This window comes from Armigeres subalbatus, chromosome 2, assembly GCF_024139115.2.
Source record: "Armigeres subalbatus isolate Guangzhou_Male chromosome 2, GZ_Asu_2, whole genome shotgun sequence".
Lineage (NCBI taxonomy): Eukaryota > Metazoa > Arthropoda > Insecta > Diptera > Culicidae > Armigeres > Armigeres subalbatus.
The window spans coordinates 365,628,837-365,649,956 of NC_085140.1; the positions used below are offsets into that span (position 1 = coordinate 365,628,837).

Genomic DNA, 21,120 nt, shown 5'->3' on the forward strand with positions numbered 1-21,120 from the left:
ATTATCCTGAGCCATCGCGTAATATAAAAGAAGGAATGATCTCTCCTTTTGCATTGCTCCGAAAAACGGGTGCTTTAACAGAAGGCATCATCAACTCTTTTTCATCATCCCGAACAATCGCGTAATATAAAAGAAGCATTGCACCGAGAAAACGCGTGCCGAGCAATCGCGTAAATCAAAAGAAGGAATGATCTCCTCCCTTTTTGCATTGCACCGAGCAAATGCGAGCTTTATTAAAAGAAAGCAGCATCAATTCTTTTGCATTATTAATTTTGAAGAAGGAATGATCTTCTTTTTTTGGATTGCTCCGAACAAACGCGTGCTTTAAAAGAGGGCATCATCAATTAGTTTGCATTATCCCGAGCTATTGCGTAATTTAAACGAAGGAATAGTCTCCCCTTTCGCATTGCACCAAGCAAATGCGTGCTTTAAAAGAAGGCATCATCAACTCTTTTGCGATACCCCGATCTATTGCGTAATATGAAAGAAGCAATGATCTCCCCTTCCGCCACATCACGTGTTTCGCCTTATCTCGAGCATCCGTTTGATTTTGTTTTAAAATGATACGAACAAAGAATTAATAAAATAGAATTACTTCTACTTTCACTTTTTGGGGAATAATACGTTCTGAGGAATGGTCTCCGAGACGGCAAACGACTATTATGACAAATTATTTTATGCCAAATGACTTTATGCCAAACGGCGTACCCCCGGGCAAATGCGAGCATTAAAGAACGCAGAACCCAGTTTTTGTCTTGTATCGAGAAAGCGCGTGTATGTAAAGAAAACCAATCCAAAGATTTTCAATACACGTGGGCATCGTTGCCGTGCGGTTAGCAACGTCAATCGTCTAGCTAGACGCATGTGCTGTGGAGTGTGAGTTCGATTCCCGCCTCGGTAACGAGAAAACTTTTCGTAAATTGAAAAGTTCTCCACTGAGTGTTGTGTGAATGCTCCTGTCTCCTGCTCGTTGTCTCATGCTGGGATGTTGAGTGTTCAGTCTGTGCGACCTCTGATCGAAGACGGTGATTCTGTCTTTTCTGTTTTTCCAAATGCCTCCATTGAAAAAATGCAGTATTTTAAGAAATCAGAACCCGTTTCGTCCTTTGCCTTATATCGAAGTAACGCGTGCATGTTATACAAAACAAATATCATTAGATTTCCTCAATGCGCGCTAATACGCACATTTAAAGAAGGGTGAATTCAGTGTTTTGTCATATGTCGGTAAAATGCATACATGCTAAGAAGGCAAATTATGTCCCAATAGAATATTCGGCGAAATGGGTCATTCCGTGATATGGATTTCCGCGAAATGGTCAGCTTCCGCGCAATGTACATTCCGCGAAATGATTTTCCGGGATATGTCGCATTCCGCGGAATCGGACTCTGCGAAATGGAATTCCGCGGAATGGCATTCCGCAGTTTGTCATACAACCCGCTATACACGGCAGACCGTTTACCAAAACGAACCCTGCCACACTCCCTACCCCATATATCCAACATTCCAGTGAATTCTCGTGGAAGTGCAGATGACTCGTCGGCTTCTATCAAAGCGAGTATCTATCACGTCAACAGTTTCCTACCTATTCCTTAATTGACCATTCTTTATTATTTGCATGAGAGTAAATATTACATTTGCAAAAAGCGAAAAGCTGCTACGTGTGACTGCAATTACGAGTGCTCTCATTCTCGCGAAAAGACTGTTTGAATTTATTAAAACTGCCATTCTTCCAAATGATATAAAAAGCGCTCCATGTTCTGGGTTTCAAAGAATATATGTAGTGCTTTAACGTTACTCACCTGAGTAAATAGTTCCGTCGTCTGTTGGGTAAGCCGTATTCTCTCCTCGACGTACTGGTTCTCTAACCTTTTAAAGTCCGCAGTCCGTTGTTTCAACGCATCCGACGCTTTCGTTGCTTCCAGTGTCTTCTGCACAACTTGCTTCTGCAGTGAATGTGATACCGGTGTCTTCGACTGCAATTGGAAATTACTCTTAGAATAGAACATTGATGTGTGGACCAATAATATCAAACAGCCTTACCCGTTCTTTTACATTTGTATTGAAGCCGCATTTGCACATCCGTTTATGTAAATTTAGATCACCTTGTAACTTATCACGCTCCGAGTTTAAACTTATAATTTTACTATCTTTCTCACTACACAATGCTTTCAAATTTTCCAACTCTTGGTTCAAGTTTGTGAACTATTCCGCGAACAAAATAAACAGTTAAATCATATTTCTTATCATTAGCATTTATAATTTCAAATTACCTGAAATTTTGATGTACTATATTCTTGCTGCAGGTTTTCCACTTCATTTTGATAGGACTGAACTTCTTTTTGTAGCATTTCATTCTGATTACTCAGTTCCAGAATTGTGTTCTGCAAGTTATTTGATTCCCGCACTAATTGGTCATGCTGTATGCTCTGTAAAAAAATCAATCATTTTGAATTGCATTTCTAAATATAATCATAAAAATGTCTTACAGCTTCTTTGTCGTCCATCAGCTGAGCACTCAGCGCCTCGATGTCGCTACGCATCCGTTGAAGTTCCTGTTGGTGTTCCATTTCCTGAATATTTCAAACAAAAGTAAACACCAAGGACAAGAATAATGAACCATTGCGGACACACATCGTTGTAAAAAAAGTATAACACCAACGGAAGAAGACTCGCATTACTCGCATTGAATCCCGAAGGGTTAACCAGCCCAAACTTACCAGTTCCGCACACTTATGCCGGAAGAAGGTGTAATAGCTGCAGTCGCGCTGCCGAGAATCGATCTCCTTCTTCAGCTCTGCCATCTGCGACTGCATGTTGTTCATTTCATTTTTGATCTGCGTCAGGTGCCGCTGTTTTTGCCCCTCTAGCTGCAATGGAAAGGAAAAAATTAGTACAACTCTTGAAAGTTTTTCTCACTATCGTGACCTAAGCGGAAATATGAGCAAGTTTAGGTATAGCAACTGTAAGTTGCCCTTTTGGAGAAACTCCACGTGTGAATGTCTGATGAGGGGAGAAAAGTTTCCGTGTGGTGAAAGTTTCAGCACGGGATTGTTGAAAATTTCGGTATTGCATGATTGGTAGTTGTATAATTTAATTAACTGCAAGTTTGTGGAGTGAAAAAATGCCATAAACAAAAAAATATTAACACTTGAGCTCTTGAGCTGAATGCAAATGGAAAAACGTATGCTTTCGATTTTTGAAGAACACCATCGACGAAACACAATATGAAATCGGATTAATGTTACGATATCAAGCAACATTTTTGTATTTAGTTATGGGTAGACCTACTACAAATAATGTTGTTATGTTAAACACCTTTGAATTTAATGATTAATGACTTTTCCGCGATCCGATGTCAGATGAGATTTGTGATTAATTAACATGCTTCACGAAGACTTGGGCATAAAATAGATTTTTTTTATTGGCGCTTGGTGCGATTTAGCAGATCCTTGGGCAATTGACGTTAGATTACAGTTTCCAAAAACAAAGACGAATGGATTCAACGGCACTTTAAATGAACCCGCACGTTTTGCTGCTCCTTGAGCAACACAAGGTCAGCGTGAGCGTGGAAGTTTTTCAAGAAATACAGTGGCCCAAAGCTGGAAATTCTTGAATTCCGAGCAGTGGATCCCATCGCAAACACTTCTTTCGAGTACAACATCTACTATAGCGGCGGCTACAGAGCAGAACGTGGAGTTGAATTCATGATGATCGGGAAGCAGATGAACCAAGTTATCCGGTGGACACCGTTAAACGACCGCATTTTCGAATTGAGAATGAAGGACTAATTCTTCAATCACAGCCTGATCACTGATCAGCTCCTATGCCCCACCAAACGATAAGCCTGAAGATGTGAAGTATGTGTTTTATGAGAGCTTTGATAAGGCCTACGGAGAGTGCACAAGACATGATGTAAATATTGACATCGGGGATGCAAACGCGCAGATCGGAAAAGAAAGCTTCATTCACCTTGTCTTCAATGTATTAAGAAAGAGGATGAACATAGTTGGCGACAATCAAGCTGGGGAACCATTTTCGCTGGATGAGGTTAAGAAGGCTCCAAATGAGCTGAAATATAGCAAAGCTGCTGGGAAGGACGGAATCCCGGTCGAGGTTCTTAACCTGAGCAGCTGCATCAATCGATTCGCCACATTATTCAAAAATGAATCCACCGTTGAAAAGGGCCTAGAAGGGTTGGTGTTGAGGTACGCATATAAAATAAATTTCAGAATTAGGTGCATAAATTTACAGATTTGCGGCTGTGATGATTTCTACACTTGAGCAATCAGAGATGCGCCAGCCTAGAGCTGCAAATCTCTATAATAAAGATCTGTAAAAAGTTGAACAATGAAAAAACGCATAAAATCTGTAAAATAATGACCGAACAGTTCTGCTGCTGAGATTTCGGTAAAAATTATGATAAGGATGTTTTTGAAATTGTTGAAGAACTTGTGTCCCGTGGAACGTTTGTGTGTGCCAGAATGATTTTTGCCAGAAACCCATTTGCCAGAATGGACCATATGCCAGAAAGCCATTTCCTAGAATGGACCATTTGCCAGAATGTACCAGTAGAAATAGTAAAACTGGAAATAACGATTATTCCACCAATAATAAAGAATGGAAAAAGAATTATATAAAGAAGATAATTTTGCATAACAGGGATTTGGCATTATTTACTAATGAAGGGATTCTCGGTATAATTAATTTTCATAAAAGTGAATACATATTTAACATATTAGATATTTTTCAGAAAAATGGATACTATTTATCGAAAAAAAAACTTTTTCACAGTCAACATAAAATCGTATATGATACAAAATAAGATGCCAAACTGGAGGCGATATACTTACATATTGTACGGGAAGTACCTATATGGCCTCCACTTTAGCATCTTATGTGACATCATATACGATTTTGTGTTGACTGTTTTTTTGCCTAATACCAAACAAAGTGCTTACCAATGGATATCATATTTATTCGTCTCATTCCAGCTATTTGCTTTCATTGAAGAAGTTAACTTCTTATTATTAGTCTAGGCAAAATGTCCACTTCTATAGAAGAAATCATATCCACAATTGTCACATTCAAACACGGGGACGGGCAAATACCTACTTCTTCACCATTGCCTTAATCCGGACAAGCGCCTATTTTTAAAGAAGGAATCACATCTTCCATTATATCAGCGGTTCTCAATGTACCCTGGGGGTACTTTCGCTGGCTCCAGGGGGTACCTCAAACGAAAATACGTAATGGCGGATTTATTACAATTTTAATAAAAATTTATCTGATAATTGTATATTATTTTATTTCAAAACTTTGTATTGTACATAATATATTATAAGTAACATTTTTAGTTTTATAAAGCTCTTGAAAACCATTATTTACACTACAAGAGTTCCTAAAAACCATTATAAATTCAAAATGTTACTGGGGTATGTACTGCAATCAGTGAATCAAAGTCTATTAAATCCTGCCCACCACAACCAGCACAGTATATGAAGGGCTGTTGGATGAAAGATCTGAAAAAAAACTTCAAATGCAATCTACTTGTTCGAAACAAAATGTTGAATAAATATTATGAATATGCATCTGAACTAAAACCTTAAATTTCCTCCTTTCAAGAGGCTCAGAAGCCTCCTTTCAAGAGGCTCAGGAAGCCTCCTTTCAAGTGGCTCAAGCCTCCTTTCAAGAGGCTCGAGAGCCTCATATCAAGAGGCTCAGAAGCCTCCTTCCAAGAGGCTCAGAAGCCTCCTTTCAAGAGGCTCAGAAGGCTCCTTTCAAGAGGCTCAGAAGCCTCCTTTCAAGAGGCCTCGGAAGCCTCCTTTAAAAGTGGCTCAGGAAGCCTCCTTTCAAGTGGCTCAGAAGCCTCCTTTCAAGAGGCTCAGAAGCCTCCTTCCAAGAGGCTCAGAAGCCTCCTTTCAAGAGGCTCAGAAGGCTCCTTTCAAGAGGCTCAGGCCTCCTTTAAAGTGGCTCGGAAGCCTCCTTTAAAGAGGCTCGGAAGCCTCCTTTCAAGAGGCTCGGAAGCCTCCTTTCAAGAGGCTCGGAAGCCTCCTTTCAAGAGTCTCGGAAGCCTCCTTTCAAGAGACTCGGAAGCCTCTTTTCAAGAGGCTCGGAAGACTCCTTTCAAGAGACTCGAAAGCCTCCTTACAAGAGACTCGGAAGCCTCCTTTCAGGATGCTCGAAGACCTCATTTCAAGAGGCTCGAAGGCCTCATTTCAAGAGGCTCGGAAGCCTCCTTTCAAGAGGCTCGGAAGCCTCCTTTCAAGAGGATCGGAGGCCTTATTTCAAGAGGCTCGGAAGCCTCCTTTAAAGAGGCTGTGAAGCCTCCTTTCAAGAGGCTCGAAAGCCTTCTTTGAAGAGGTTTAGTTGCGTCCTTTCGAGGTGCTCAAAAGTATCTATACAATACACTTGGAAGCCTCCACAAGTATTGTAGGAAACTTCTTGATGTATAAGCAATGTATTATTAAGCATTCAATGTGAAAATTTCACGCAATAATAGAAATTTCAGACAAATTTTTGGAGTCCTTATATCACGGTAGTTTTCATGTCTGTTTTTCGCCTCCATGGGCATAAATGTTTCATCGTGTTAGCCTCATGATATACGAATGCAAAAATGGTAACTCGGCTCAGAAACATTGGAAAACCCATTGTGGAATTGCTTAATGACTAAGCTGCTAGGCGGCAATGTATGTGATCCCTACTTTAAAATGGACGTTCACAAAGATTAAGGCAATGGTAGATATGATCCTTTCTTTAAAAGAAGGCGCTTGGCCGGATGCAGGCCAATTGATTTAATCCGGGCAAGCACCAACTTTTAAAGAAGGATATACATCCACAATTGATTTAATCCTGGCAAACGCCTTTTCACCTTTCTCGTATACAAAGTATACGTAAAGGCTATAGAATCACTTCAAAACCGAACTTTTGATAGAAGAGTCGGAGATCTATGTGTGTATGTATGTGTGTATATGTGTACAAAGATGTGAGCCACACTTTTTGGTACTTAGCATTATTCGATCTAGTTGTTTTGTTGAAAATTGAAAATTGGCTCAATCGGTCATTGCGTTCCAAAGTTATTAAAAGACAATGCTCCCCCCGTTGGGAAAAAATTTCAAAAACTGAAAAAAAAATTTTTAAAGATTGATGCAATGCATTCAAGTGGCCGCAAATGGATGTGAATGGATGAAAAAAGCAAAATCTATCCCCCTAAAGTGCTATTTCGACCTCTCTTATGTGTTTTTCTTATTTTTTTAATGCGCGAGAAAGGCACTACCAACGCTAGGTGGATTGATCTGTGTTTCCATCATTGATTTAATCCCTGCAAGCGCCTTTTTTAAGGAATGAATTACAACCACCATACACGCAAAAAAATGTTGCGGTCGAAACTACCATTCCGAGGGTTAATTTAAGAATACGCACCGACGATTTGCAGCAGACAACAAACCCGTTTGATTTTACCATGCGCGCAGTAAAAATCAACTGTGGTCCTGGTGGAATGTTGTTGCATGAACTGAATCAGTGGTGAATTTGTCCGAATGCGTGGTTAATTTAACTGAAAATTTGTGGTTGTTTTAAAAACATGGCGTAGTCTACAAAATAGTAACCGTTACCATGGAATTTTTCTCAGTGTAGGGTTAATCCGGGCAAGCTTCTTCTTCTTTTTAGCATGACATCCCCACACTGGAACAGAGCCGCCTCGCAGCTTAGTGTTCATTAAGCACTTCCACAGTTATGAACTGCGAGGTTTCTAAGCCAGGTTACCATTTTTGCATTCGTATATCATGAGGCTAGCACGATGATACTTTTATGCCCAGGGAAGTCGAGACAATTTCCAATCCGAAAATGGCCTAGACCGGCACCGGGAATCGAACCCAACCACCCTCAGCATGGTCGTGCGGCTTTGTAGCCGCGCGTCTTACCGTAGGAGGGCCAATCCGGGCAAGCACCTACTTTGAAATGAGGGATTACATCCACCATTGCTTCATTTGTGGCAAAAGTATATTTTTAAAGAAGGTGCTTTAATCCGGGCGAGCGCCTATTTTATAAAAAGGGATCACATCCACCATTGTCTTATTTCCGGCAAACACCTATTTGAAATTCAATTCCATTATCGACCGGTGCGGTCTTCACTAGAAAACAAATTAAAAACAACAACAAACTATGGAAAATGTATGCTGAATGCCCCCCCACCCCCCCCCCCCCCTTTTGACGCTGTTTACAGTTATGCCAAAAGTTCATGACGTTATGAATTATTGCGCATATTGGGCATAGGCAAATAGGCGATGATAAATTCTGGGGAATGGTGCATTCATTTCCCGTAAAGCGAATACACGTATTGTTACTTCGAATAGAGCCTTCTACGGATTACGTAATCAGCTTAGGTCCTGCAACATGCAGACGAGAATGAAATTTGCTCTACATAAAACACTGATTCTACCAGATTTTTCCTCGGATGAAAAGAGGAAAATGATTCATGAATCTCGCTTTGTATCAACCGTACAAAAAAAACAGTCCAAGTTAAGCTAAGCTTGTATCAACCGTACAAAAAAAAAATGTGAATCGTGGCAGATTTCAGTGGGTTGGTCACTTAGTGCGAATGTCGAAACGAAGAATAGCAAAAATCATATTCAACAGAGAACCGGATAGAGGCCGGTGAATTCGTGGAAGCCCACGAACACTTTGACTGCACGCAGTGGAATCGAACCTGGGAGCCCTAAACGTTTGAGGAAACTGGAGGAACATTATCTTCTTATTTTGAAAATTCCTCGGTTAACCTGAACTTTCACATCTCTTTAAAAACCACCTAAATCTTTTTTGATGTTTTGTGATTTTTTTTCGTTGACGCTAAAGATCTTAATCGACTAAAACTAAACCGTGTAAAAAAAAACCTGGGTGTACAAGATCGTAGAGAAAGAAAATTGGAGAGCATCAATTTCGCCCCCGTAGAGTCTATATTTCCCTAACCCCCTATCTATTTGGGCGATAAAACAATCGTAACCGTCACAGAACATAATTTAGACACAAAAATGATGTATGGAACTGATAATATCACCAACCCAGTACATAAAACAATCGACTAGACAATATCAACAGTCGTGTAGGCTACACAAACCATACATAAAAACATCCTACACAGACCAATTCCGAGGTACTGCCGCCCTTCACTCTTTATTGTGTTTCCTATTTCCATCATTTCCAATCCACCGACTCGCAAGCAATTTCCTTCATTATCCATTATCCTCCAATGAAAATCATTCGTAAAACACCAAACTTAATTGGATGGCTCACTTTTCAATGCAGAGAACGAAAATCAATACAGATCAAATGGGAAGCAAATGCACCCAATCGCTTCTAATTTAAAATTTACACACTTCTTATTGTTATAAATTCACGGACTGCTTCTGCATCTTCTTCAATTCGAGAGAAAATAGCAAACTCCCAATCCCAGTTGAACTTCAAGACACTTTGTTACAGACGACCTATTTTCCTGGACTACCAACACCGAACTGAAATTCCTATACTCTACTACCGAGCCAGAACCCGAATTCCGTTCATCTAACGACGCGTTTGATGGTCGGAATTTTCACACATTGTTTTTCACCACCCCCATCACCGGCACTGACTGACTGCAACGACAGAGGACCAGACCTCGCCATTCATGTTTCACGATTCCATCAAACGGAAGATATAAGGTTCGTTCGTTCTACGAGTTCGTCAACATGAATCCTTCGAGCCGTCCGTCAACATCGTGGTTGTCGTTGGAGGAACACTCGCAGTCACACTCGTGCATGACTATGAGTGAAGCAAAAAGCGGGAAATTGCACGTGGATCCGCAATTACGGTTACAACTACTATTACGACTGCAATTGAATGACAGGATATGGGGTGTTCAATTTGTTCACGCGCGAGATATTCGATTGGACACTTTCTCTTCGATTTAAAAGTTTAGAGGATCAATTGCATTTCGCGCGAACATAAAAACCGTTTATTGCAACTGATAGACTAATGTCTGCTATCGATTACCTTTTATTGCCTCTAACTTTTTCTGACTGACAAATCCTATCTTACTGCTAAGAATCTACACCTATGTACATAAAGTGCTTATCGCAGCTGATCGACGTACGACAGAAAATCAACACAAAATACCCACACTGCTAAACCATCGCACTATTAGAGTGCGACGGTGACGAATGGACGGAAAGAGACGAATGATCTTTCAGTGTGGATTGGATTGCGGTACTAGATTACCTGTTTTTGTTTTCTCGCTCGACCATACGCCGGCCGCCTTGAAAATTAGTTTCAACATCATTTGTTCTCCTTTTCTTACTACCTAGGTACTTATTACTATACAAAAATACGAGTGGTGTTTGAAGTGTAAACAAAATGATCGCAACTAACAAATGTTGCTGTGATAAAAATAACTTAAATGTAGTAAAACTGTGGAAAAATGCTTGGATATCACAAAAAAGAGTTGATTATAATGTAGGCGTGAACTTGGCAGTGATTTGTTGTGCTTGATACGATGTGGTAAGGCTGCAGCCGCTGTGGAAATCTGTAATTGTCCCGAAGTTGTTGTGGCCGATATTGAACCATGGTTTTCTGTAGCTAATATCACAGAAGCCGGGTAGAATGTTGGACATGATGTTTCTTTCGACCTATCGATGTTTCCTCTGCTACGATGAATCCATTGATGATTTACAGCTGACTGGCAGGTAACGCATATGTACCCGACGATGTTGCAATTGGTGAGGTAACCTGCCAGGCATGATCCTGCGACTAAGCATTCCTCTGTGATGACCGTGACGATTGCGATGAGTTAGATTAACTTCGCCTGTTCTCGTTCTGATGTTAATGTTCCGGAATACGACAGTTCAATTCCTTTTCCCTTCATCGTTGTGTTGACATCAATTAAACATTCCCCTCTTTGTAGGTGACGATTGATGCGATTGACCATCCATGCTCGATAGACTTGCTGGCTGATATAGCAACTTCTCGATAATGCAACGCTTCGCTGGATAAAATGAGAGGGTGCTTTTTAAATAGAAAATAAGTACGACGATAAGACTTGCCTGAAGGGAGGCCCTGACGCCGAGGGCCTCCGGGAACGCCAGGTGGCGTTATTGATGGACCCTCTTAAGCACGACGATGGTTCAACTAAGCTTAGCAGCCTGATGATTGCTGCGCAAATATCGGAGTGAAGAAGTTAAGTCCATGTTTCCTCAGTTGCCTTTTCCAGAAATGTACCTCGAATGGACCAAACGTACGAAGTGGTTTAAGAAAAACTCTTATGATGTGCTCAACAAACTGTGTAGATGACGTTGCCACTATGGTTGACGCAAACGTATGACTTTGCGTAAATTCAAATCAGCCGGAATATAAGCACCTCCATGCACCAAGACAAAACAACCACCACCGAAACAAAACAGGTTACCTCAAGCTATGACGGTTCCAATCAACTCTACAGCTAGTCCTCCGATTTATTCGGGTAGCATGACGGCAGTGGGACTATGAGATCAAAAGGTTGTAATTAGCTTTTTGAAATTCAAAATAAAACGTAACTTAACTGGCGTGCGGGGGCCTTTCGACCCCCGCCGTTGGAGGAGGCCTAGTTCTCCCCTTATTCGGTGGTGGCAGAAAAATTGTCACGGATGGGCAGTACGCAAATTTTAGAAATTGCCCGTTTGAAGCTTCCATCCTTCGTACGTACAGTGACCACACGAATGTTGCCATCAGAACCAGCATGAACCTCGGTCACGCGGGCAAGTGGCCACTTTAGTGGAGGAAAGTTCTCGTTTTTAAGTATAACCATTGTCCCAACAGCAACGTTGTCCTTCTGTCGCGTCCATTTAGTCCGATTGTGCAAGTCGGAAAGATATTGAGCGGTCCATTTTTTCCACAATATTTGCACGAAGTGCTGTACACGTTGCCATGCCGATAATCGATTCTCGGGTACATTATTCAAATCAGGCTCCGGAATTGCTGTTAAAGGCCGATGGATGAGAAAATGCCCCGGAGTCAGCGCCTCATAATCAGCTGGATCATTGCTAATTGGCGTCAAGGGCCGCGAGTTTAGAACTGCTTCTATCTGTACAAGCATGGTTTGCATTTCATCGTATACCATACTGCGCAGGCCAATCGTTCGCTTGAGCAGTGTCTTGAAGGACTTGACCGCTGATTCCCAGAGGCCACCAAAATTCGGTGAACGAGCTGGAATGAACCGAAACTCGATTTGTTCAATGGATGCATGTCTGACAACTTCCTCCTGGAACTGTTGAGCACCAAATAGTTGACGTAGGTCATCCAGTGCACGCCTTGCTCCCACAAAGTTCGTGGCGTTATCACACATGATTAATTGAGGGTTGCCACGTCTAGAGGAGAATCGCTTCAGAGCTGCTAAGAAAGCATTTGTTGTTAAGTCCGCCGCTAGCTCTAGGTGGACAGCCTTGGTCACCAAACAAACGAAAACAGCGACGAAGGTTTTCACGGGACGACATCTACGGTAAGGATACACGACCATAAATGGCCCGCAGTAGTCGACTCCAACTCGTTGGAATGGTGTGCATGGAGTAACTCGTTCTGGTGGAAGGTCTGCCATCAACTGATCTTGAATCCTTGGTTTAGAACGGAAACAAGCTACGCAATCATGAATCACCTTCCTTGCGAGGTTCCGGACGTTCGTAGGCCAAAATTGTTCCCGCACGGCAGAAATGAGAACTTGTTGTCCGGCATGAAACAGCTTGCGATGTTGGTAACACACGATGGAAGTAGCCAAAGGATGGTGGTGGTCGATAATGAACGGGTGCTTACGGCTAGATGAAACTTCAGCGTTTTTCAAGCGGCCACCAACACAGAGTACACCATTGATGAGTTGCGGATTCAGTGATGCAATTCTAGATGAATTTTGTACCTGGCGGCCATTAGTCAAGTCTACATACTCTTGACCGAAACATTCTTTCTGGGAGAGGCGAACAAGAGCTAGAAGTGCTTCTTCGTACTCTGTACTGGTAATGAATCCTAGCTTGCGATTGTTTTGGTTGCATGATTTAGCGTTGAAGCAAAAACGACGAATATATGCTGTCAGTCTAACCAATTCCGGTAATGAGGATCGAAGGCTAAAATAGTCACTTGGATGTATGGCTTGCAGTACAGCAGTGACAGCATTTTTCTCCTCTAGAGTTGCTGGATCGAACTCTTCCTCGACATAGTGTTGTGGTTGCGGCCAATTTTCCTTGTCAGACAACAACCACGGTGGTCCTCGGAACCACAGCGATTGATATTGCAATTGAGCTGCATTCATTCCACGTGAGATAATATCTGCTGGATTTTCGAGGCTGGAGACGTGATTCCATACTCCGTCTTTGGTAATGTGTTGTATTTCGGAGACGCGATTGGCTACGAATTCTTTCCACCTGGATGGAGGAGATGCAAGCCAGCATTCGACGATTGTGGAATCCGTCCAAAAGTAAGGTCGCGTATCAAGACGTGTGCTACATGCGACCTTTTCGTACAAATGGGCAAGCAATAAAGCTGCTGATAGTTCCAAACGGGGAATTGTCTGCCGTTTCTTTTCCGCTTCAGGTTATCGAGAGGAGCGACACGCGATTTTGAAGTTAATAAGTGTATCGTTATAATACCTTCAGCGGAAATAGAACGCACAAAATACAAGCGCCGTAGGCCTTTTCGGAGGCATCGCAGAAACCGTGTAGTTCTGTCACGGAAGTCTTGGTAATTCCAACCCAGCGAGAAACTGACAAACTATCTAGACCGGTGAGATTCCGGCGGTACTCTTTCCATTGCTCTTGTAACTCCGTGCTGAGTGGGTCATCCCATCCACATTCGAGCTTCCATAAATCCTGGATGTATATCTTTGCTTGAATTATGACTGGCCCCACCAGGCCTAATGGGTCGAAGAGTCGCGAAGCGTCAGAGAGAACAGATCGTTTTGTAATTGCCGAAGAATTGTCCCAAGTCGGAGAATTGAAGCGGAAATTGTCTGAATCGGGTTCCCAAAGCAGACCTAGCGTTTTGACGGTTGAACTTGATGATTCTAGCTGAAGAACTGTACGATCGTCTCGCAGATGCTCTGGAACATTCAGCAAAATCTCTCGACTGTTTGAGTTCCACTTGCGTAGAGTAAAACCCGCTGATTCCATCAAATTGACCATTTCATCAACCAATATTTTTCCGTCTTCTGGATTGTCTACTCCGTCCAGCATGTCATCGACATAGAAGCCTTTCTTTAGTACAACTGCGGCGATCGGATGTGTATACTCTCCCTCTTCAGCTAGCGTCTGCAGGCACTTAGTTGCCAAGTATGGCGCGGATGCCGTACCATATGTAACTGTAGTGAGCTCATACGTACGGATAGGTTCTTCACAAGTATCTCTCCAAACAATTCGCTGTAAATGCTGGTCGGATTCTTGAACTCGCACCATGCGGTACATTTTAGCAATGTCCGCAACGATGGCGAAGCGATGCAAACGAAATCGCAAGATAATGTCCAGCAGATCATCCTGAAGCACAGGCCCAACCATGAGTGCGTCGTTCAGTGAAACTCCAGAGCTTGTTCTACATGATGCGTCGAAAACCACACGAAGTTTCGTGGTAGTGCTGTCCGGCTTGAGAACACAATGGTGTGGTAGATAATAGACCTTATCTATGCTGGATTCCTCTGCAACTTCCTTCATGTGACCTAGCGCTCGATATTCGTTGATAAACTCCATGTACATGGCCTTAAGCTCTGGATGAAAAGCCAAACGTTTTTCCAGACCAATGAACCGCTTTAGTGCTATTTCTCGTGATTCACCTAGTTGGTTAACGACGTAATCCCTTTTTGGTAATGTGACGACAAACCTGCCTTTTTGTCGCGAACTGTTGTTTTCTTGAAGATCTCTTCACACGCAGTTTCTTCGACGGAGTACGTGCATTGTGTTCGACAAGTTTCAAGCTCCCAAAATCTGGTGAGCTGTTCCTGAATATCCGCCGTGCAGGATACATGGGCGACGGAGCTAGTTTCTTTGGTAATGCTGGAGGATATTCGACCAGACACGATCCATCCTAACACAGTGTTCTGAAGAGTTGGTCCATCATCCGCTACCTTTACTCGCCCGTCAGTAAGCAGGTCGATGTAGTATTCTGCACCGATAATCACATCGATTGGCCCAGCTTCAAAGAATCTTGGATCTGCCAGAATCGCTGCCTCTGGAAGATTCCACTTGGATGGACTAAAGCTTGTTGTAGGCAACGAAACCGTTAATTTCGGCAGCACATAGAAGGGAATATCTTCTGCAAATGGTGAAATTGAACCTAGTCGTGGGCGTACATCGGCAGTTATCAGCCTTGTCGATACGCTTCGGGATGATCCGATACCTTGGACGGCCAAATGCACTGGCGATTGCCGGAATTTCAGTTTATTCGAAAAATCTCTACTCATGAAACAGTGTTGCGAGCAAGAGTCTAGCAAAGCTCTTGCAAGCATTGAGTTTCCGCAACGGTCTGTCACTCGAATGAGCGCAGTCGACAATAATATGTTGTGTGTTGGTGTCGTAGGAAGTGCTACGTAATTGTGGCTTGTCGATGAATGGTCCACCGAAAATTGTGTGTTAGTGCTATGCGAGTTGGTCGGTGTGTTGTCTGTTTGTGTATGTGTATGTTGGTTCGGATCGTGTTGCAGGAATTGTGGCTGTCGCGGCAATACAATCGTTGACGAATTTGGTGATGGGGTTGGCGTAGGAGGTCGGGTCTGCGGTTGTGGAACGGAGGATCTGTCTTGATTGGTGTGCAAAAGTGTATGATGGTTTTGTTGGCAATGCTTGCAGACTCCTTTTCCACAGTTTTGAGCAATGTGTCCTGGCTGAAGACAATTTCGGCACAACTGACTTCTCATTACGAATTCGATTCGCTCAGGAACCTGCATTCCTTGAAACCTTCGGCAAAAGTATATAGGGTGCCACGTCATCCGACAGACGGGACATTTTCTTGCTACCTTGGCCATGGCATGACAAACTGATGACTGTTGATGTGATTGACGTTGCTCCGCTAGTGATGTCTTAGCTGGGGCCACTGACTGCAGCACAGAACAGTGGTTGCGAAGAAAATCCACAATATTGTTATAAGTCGGGACCTCCTTGCTATTGTGGTGTGTTTCCCAGAGGCGCAACGTTGTCGAATCTAGTCTAGCACATATCATGTACGCCAGCATGGTACTCTAGTTAGCGGTTTTCTCCCCAATCTTCTCGAGCATTTGCAAATTTTTGTCGAATTCGCCGATGAGAAAGTTCAAGCCCTCATATGACTCTCGCTTTAGAGATTCAACGGCAAAATAGCGTCCAGATGGGCTTTCACAATGAGCTTTTATTTTCGTACCTTTTCTCAAGAGCTTGCCAGGCAACTTGGTAGTTCGCAGCAGTCAGCTCAACAGACGCAACTTCTTGCAAAGCACCTCCAGAAAGAGAAGACCGTAGATATGAAAACTTGTCAATCTCTGTGAGCTGTGCATTACTATGAATAAGGCTCCGGAAAGTGTCACGAAACGTCACCCACTCTTGAATGTTTCCGCCGAATGATGGAAGCAGAATCTCCGGCAGCTTTACTCTTGAAATCGTAGCCGGTTGGCCACCGGGTTGCAAGTCACCACTCTTTTCTTGTGCATCTCTGTGCGCCTGCAGCTCCAAAATTTTGCCGTTCAGCGAACAATAGCGGTCTTCAAACTCTCTCATCGCCTGGTAGTTCTTAGCTTCACGTAGCGTTTCTGCTTCCTGCTTGCTTTCGGCATCCTTGTCGGTAAGCTCCTTCGTCGCTGTGTCCTCGATGATCAACTCCATCTTGGCTCGAACCTTGTAGAACTCGTCATACACCTTGTTCAATGACTGCTGGCGAATTTTAAGTTGACATGCATCTTTCGTCTCATCATACCTCCCGAGAAACTCTTCGACGACGTCCAGCGTGTTTAACAGCTGACGTTCCCGCTTTGAAAGCATACGCAAATCACTACTCATTGCACAGACGGTTAATCAATGATCAAGAATAACACTGAAACGCAACCACCTCCACTGGCTCAGCACCGTCACTTGCACACTGTTAACTCAGCACTTTGACTATCAGAAGCGATCGACTACAACGTTCCACTAAACCGCGACCTCATGCGATGAATTGACAGACCGAACGACCCGGTGATACAGATGATGAATGGAGACTTAACGAAGATCGACAGCCAACTTATTTAGCAGAATTCCGACTTTGTATTACCAACAGGGACACGATACAACAAAAGAAAAACTCGCATGCACTTTAATCTTTATTACAGGTATCACCGACAGCAATTAAATTTCAGCCACATGCAGCAGGCCAATATTGTACGTGCACTATACTCAAATTTCAGATAATTCCGCCCGGTTCTGCTCATCCAAGATCGTTGTTTTCCACAGTTCTTCTGGCGCCGTAAATCCTCGTAGAAATCCGGTGAAACTTCCGCGATGGCGATATTTCAAACGATGGCGCACTTTTCACTGCAACAATTGTTCAGTTGTGTACTTTTACACCACGATTGTACACTAAGTGTCCTCGAATCTGGCCAATACCTGGCTCGAAGGACCAAAATGTTCACGCGCGAGATATTCGATTGGACACTTTCTCTTCGATTTAAAAGTTTAGAGGATCAATTGCATTTCGCGCGAACATAAAAACCGTTTATTGCAACTGATAGACTAATGTCTGCTATCGATTACCTTTTATTGCCTCTAACTTTTTCTGACTGACAAATCCTATCTTACTGCTAAGAATCTACACCTATGTACATAAAGTGCTTATCGCAGCTGATCGACGTACGACAGAAAATCAACACAAAATACCCACACTGCTAAACCATCGCACTATTAGAGTGCGACGGTGACGAATGGACGGAAAGAGACGAATGATCTTTCAGTGTGGATTGGATTGAGGTACTAGATTACCTGTTTTTGTTTTCTCGCTCGACCACAATTCTTCAAATATTAAACCAGACCGTTATTAAGTAAATTAACGAACTGTTAGGCGATTGTTAATAAAACGCCAAAAGATGGTGATTTCAGAACTATCATATAATATATTATATGCAATTTGAAGTAGGTTCTCCCCTAAACAATGTTCTGTAACTACTCTGAACGGTTTATTCATTTTTCTTCTTCTTTAATGGCTCTATATTTTCTCAAAAATCAAAGCTTTTGCCAATTATTTAGATTTTTTAGATCATGGTGCATAGATTTTGGTGGGAAAATGAATTCACAAGATTCAAAATACGACCGAAATAAGTTTCATAAAAACAAGATTTTGGTATACCAGTCGACTCAGCTCAACGAATTGAGGTGTATATGTTTTGTTTTATAGGTAGTATGTATGGTATTTTTTAAATGATAAAGTATAGAAATGAATGCAAAAATGTAAAGTTTTTAAAAATAATCGCTCCTATTATCGGAGTTTTTTCACCTTTCTATAGTACTTTTCTTATGACCTTTTATGACTTTTATGATTCAGATTGATAGAACCAATATGAAGACGGTCCTCCAAAAAACGCATTTGCCAGCAAAAAATATTAAAAATCATTAAATATTAACTCAAAGATATTTGATTCTTGTTTCAAAAGCATTTGTAACTTTTATAACTTGCGGTACCCTAGGACGGAGAACATTACAACTTATTAAAAAGTGATAAAGTGGAAAAGTTTTCTCCATTCTATACTTATTGACGAAATAATTTTGTTGCTACTGCAGCAACTGCATGCCATGTTGCATTCACTTCTTTCTCTCTTCCAATTATCAACCGCTTCCTTTCTGCGTGTTGAAATATTTCTCTACCACATCACATTGCGTCTCGAATCGATCAATTTACGCCTAATTCGATTTAATCGCCATCCATCGAACCACAAGTTAGCGCCATTAGTTCACTGATTGTAGAATCCATCCAGTCACGTGTTGAAGGAACCAATCAATTCCCCTGTCATCGTCGCCGACCTAATTCCCACACCAACCCCTTTCACCTAACACCTCCCCACTTTCAGTATAAATAATAATTTACTGCTCACCAGCAGAGCCCACTTCCTTTTATCCTTGAAGGTGCTCGCGAATCGCGTGTAACAAGTTTGTGCTTTCCCGTCCAACTTTTTCCCACTAGACACCCCCGATGAAGGGCGATAGGGATAGAACTTTGAACCAGCACTTGGCACCTGGGTGGGTTTGGACTTTTATGACTCTTTTTAATTTTGCTGAAGGAACAATTCCAGCCGACACCTGAATGCGTAAATATAATGGGCAACTATTCCAACTATATGGTAGGCCTTAACAATGATGAAACGTTTGGTTGAGAAACTGCATATATGGCATTTTTAGTCACAATTAGATTTTTCATATTCTGTATCGTAGACCATGAACGTATTCTGGAGAAACACATAAAACTTTTTCTATCGTAAATCTCAAGACCAACGTTTAAAAAAAGCGTACCAGCCAAAATTCGTTCGTTCCAGTTTTTCGTCCCTATATATAGTTTTGAATGAGGACGAACCTCTGCCTCTCCAACCTTACCCAGAAAATCCAACAAATTCCGCATGAACTCGTGGCAAGTGCAGAGGTATATTCGGCTTGCAGTGGGCGAGTGATTGCATCATCATTTCCTCCCCATTCCCTACATTGACTTGCATTCTGACGTGGCAGGCGCCAGTATGACCTAACAAATGAGATCACCAGTGCTTGTACATTGAAGATGTGTGCTAGTCCCAAGCAAACATCTGTTGGTTCCCTGTGCAAGAACAGCTAATTCGGTCATAATGGAGTAGCAACTACGAGCAGTCAATCAAGCTCAAGCTCAAGCCTATATATAGTTTTGAATGAGGACGAAGGACTGAATGATTGCATTTTGGGTGCTACACCCTTTTCAAATGTTGGTCTAGACGTACTGGAAATTTCTCATTTGGTTGAGAAAAATTTGGTTTTGGTACGATTTTGTTGAAAAGCTGTTATTATTATCGGAATTGTTAAAAATGGACTTGTGTAGTTTCTCAAACAAATTATTCAAATGTTGGTGGTGTTTTCCGATTCAATCAAATGCATTCCGACATTGCCTTGGGCGGAAACCTGTCATTGAATGCTACAGGTTTCATCACATAGATAACCATATGTACATAAACGGAAGGTTGATGGCGTTATTTCGCTCACGATTTATTATTTTTATTTTATTTGTTTAAATCAAAGATCATTAAATAATAAATATGTTTTCATATTTCTGCGATTTTGGAAATTTTATTTTCATTTTCATGATGCAGTATTTCTGCGATTTTGAAAATTTAAAGTAAAATATATATAACTCAGTGTTTTTTCACAATTTAACTAATATTGACGGAAGGCTATCAGGTCAAGTAATAATCTCTCAAACCATTTTTCCAACGCGGAATATGAAAAGAAATCATAAAATGAAAATATCTAATTCTGGTTGGATGAGAAACCGGAAATGATTAATGTATTGATGAAATATTTTTAACGGAAACCATAAATTAAAAAATCAGACAACAACGAGCAATATTTAAAATGCTTCATCATCAGTTACAGTATGGTCCATAAAAATTTTCGCATTTTTTTTTCAAATTACGTTACGTAGTAGTAGTTAGTAGTAGTAGTTACATAGTTGAAAGACATTTTTTTTTCATTATTACATTCACTGGATACAAATGTTTTTTTTTTTCATGATACGTTTGCTTACACACATATGCATATATGAATAGTAGAAATAACTCTTTAATGTAAACAAACATAAGTTAAAAAATATTTTCGCATTTTTATGGGCCATACTGTACTCCTTTTTCTACATCAATTGCTCCACATTTCAACTGGAACTTGTCCTTCTTTCAAAATAAATTATAAATTGCATGACTACGCTTCTTTTGTGGGAAACACAATGGATACACTATGCCCAGCAAACCCAAAAAAAATTCCACCCGAAAACATCCTCTAAACTGAACTGAAAATCGAACTTGTCATCTTTGGATTGTCAATCCTACGCCTTTGCTAGCAAGACAAGTTGGAGAAACCCAAGTTACTATACTTTCAATAAAATCCAACCATTCTTGCCTTTTCTGAGGAAGTCAAGTATGCGTC

The 21,120-nt window shown here is 41.6% G+C and overlaps 1 protein-coding gene across 5 annotated transcripts in view; it reads right to left on the reverse strand.

Annotated features, from left to right (window-relative positions):
* The window catches only part of LOC134213018 (myosin-9-like), a 77,055-nt gene that overhangs the window by 3,175 nt on the left and 52,760 nt on the right, over window positions 1-21,120 (reverse strand). For 4 of the 5 annotated variants that reach the window (XM_062691466.1, XM_062691467.1, XM_062691468.1 and 1 more), the window contains 5 exons: window positions 2,719-2,868; window positions 2,488-2,571; window positions 2,272-2,427; window positions 2,042-2,203; window positions 1,801-1,974 (listed from right to left, as the gene is read on the reverse strand). In XM_062691466.1, coding sequence (XP_062547450.1) covers window positions 1,801-1,974; window positions 2,042-2,203; window positions 2,272-2,427; window positions 2,488-2,571; window positions 2,719-2,868 — 726 coding nt within the window. The remainder of the gene's footprint in view (window positions 1-1,800; window positions 1,975-2,041; window positions 2,204-2,271; window positions 2,428-2,487; window positions 2,572-2,718; window positions 2,869-21,120) is intronic. The other variant, XM_062691471.1, reaches the window with a different exon arrangement.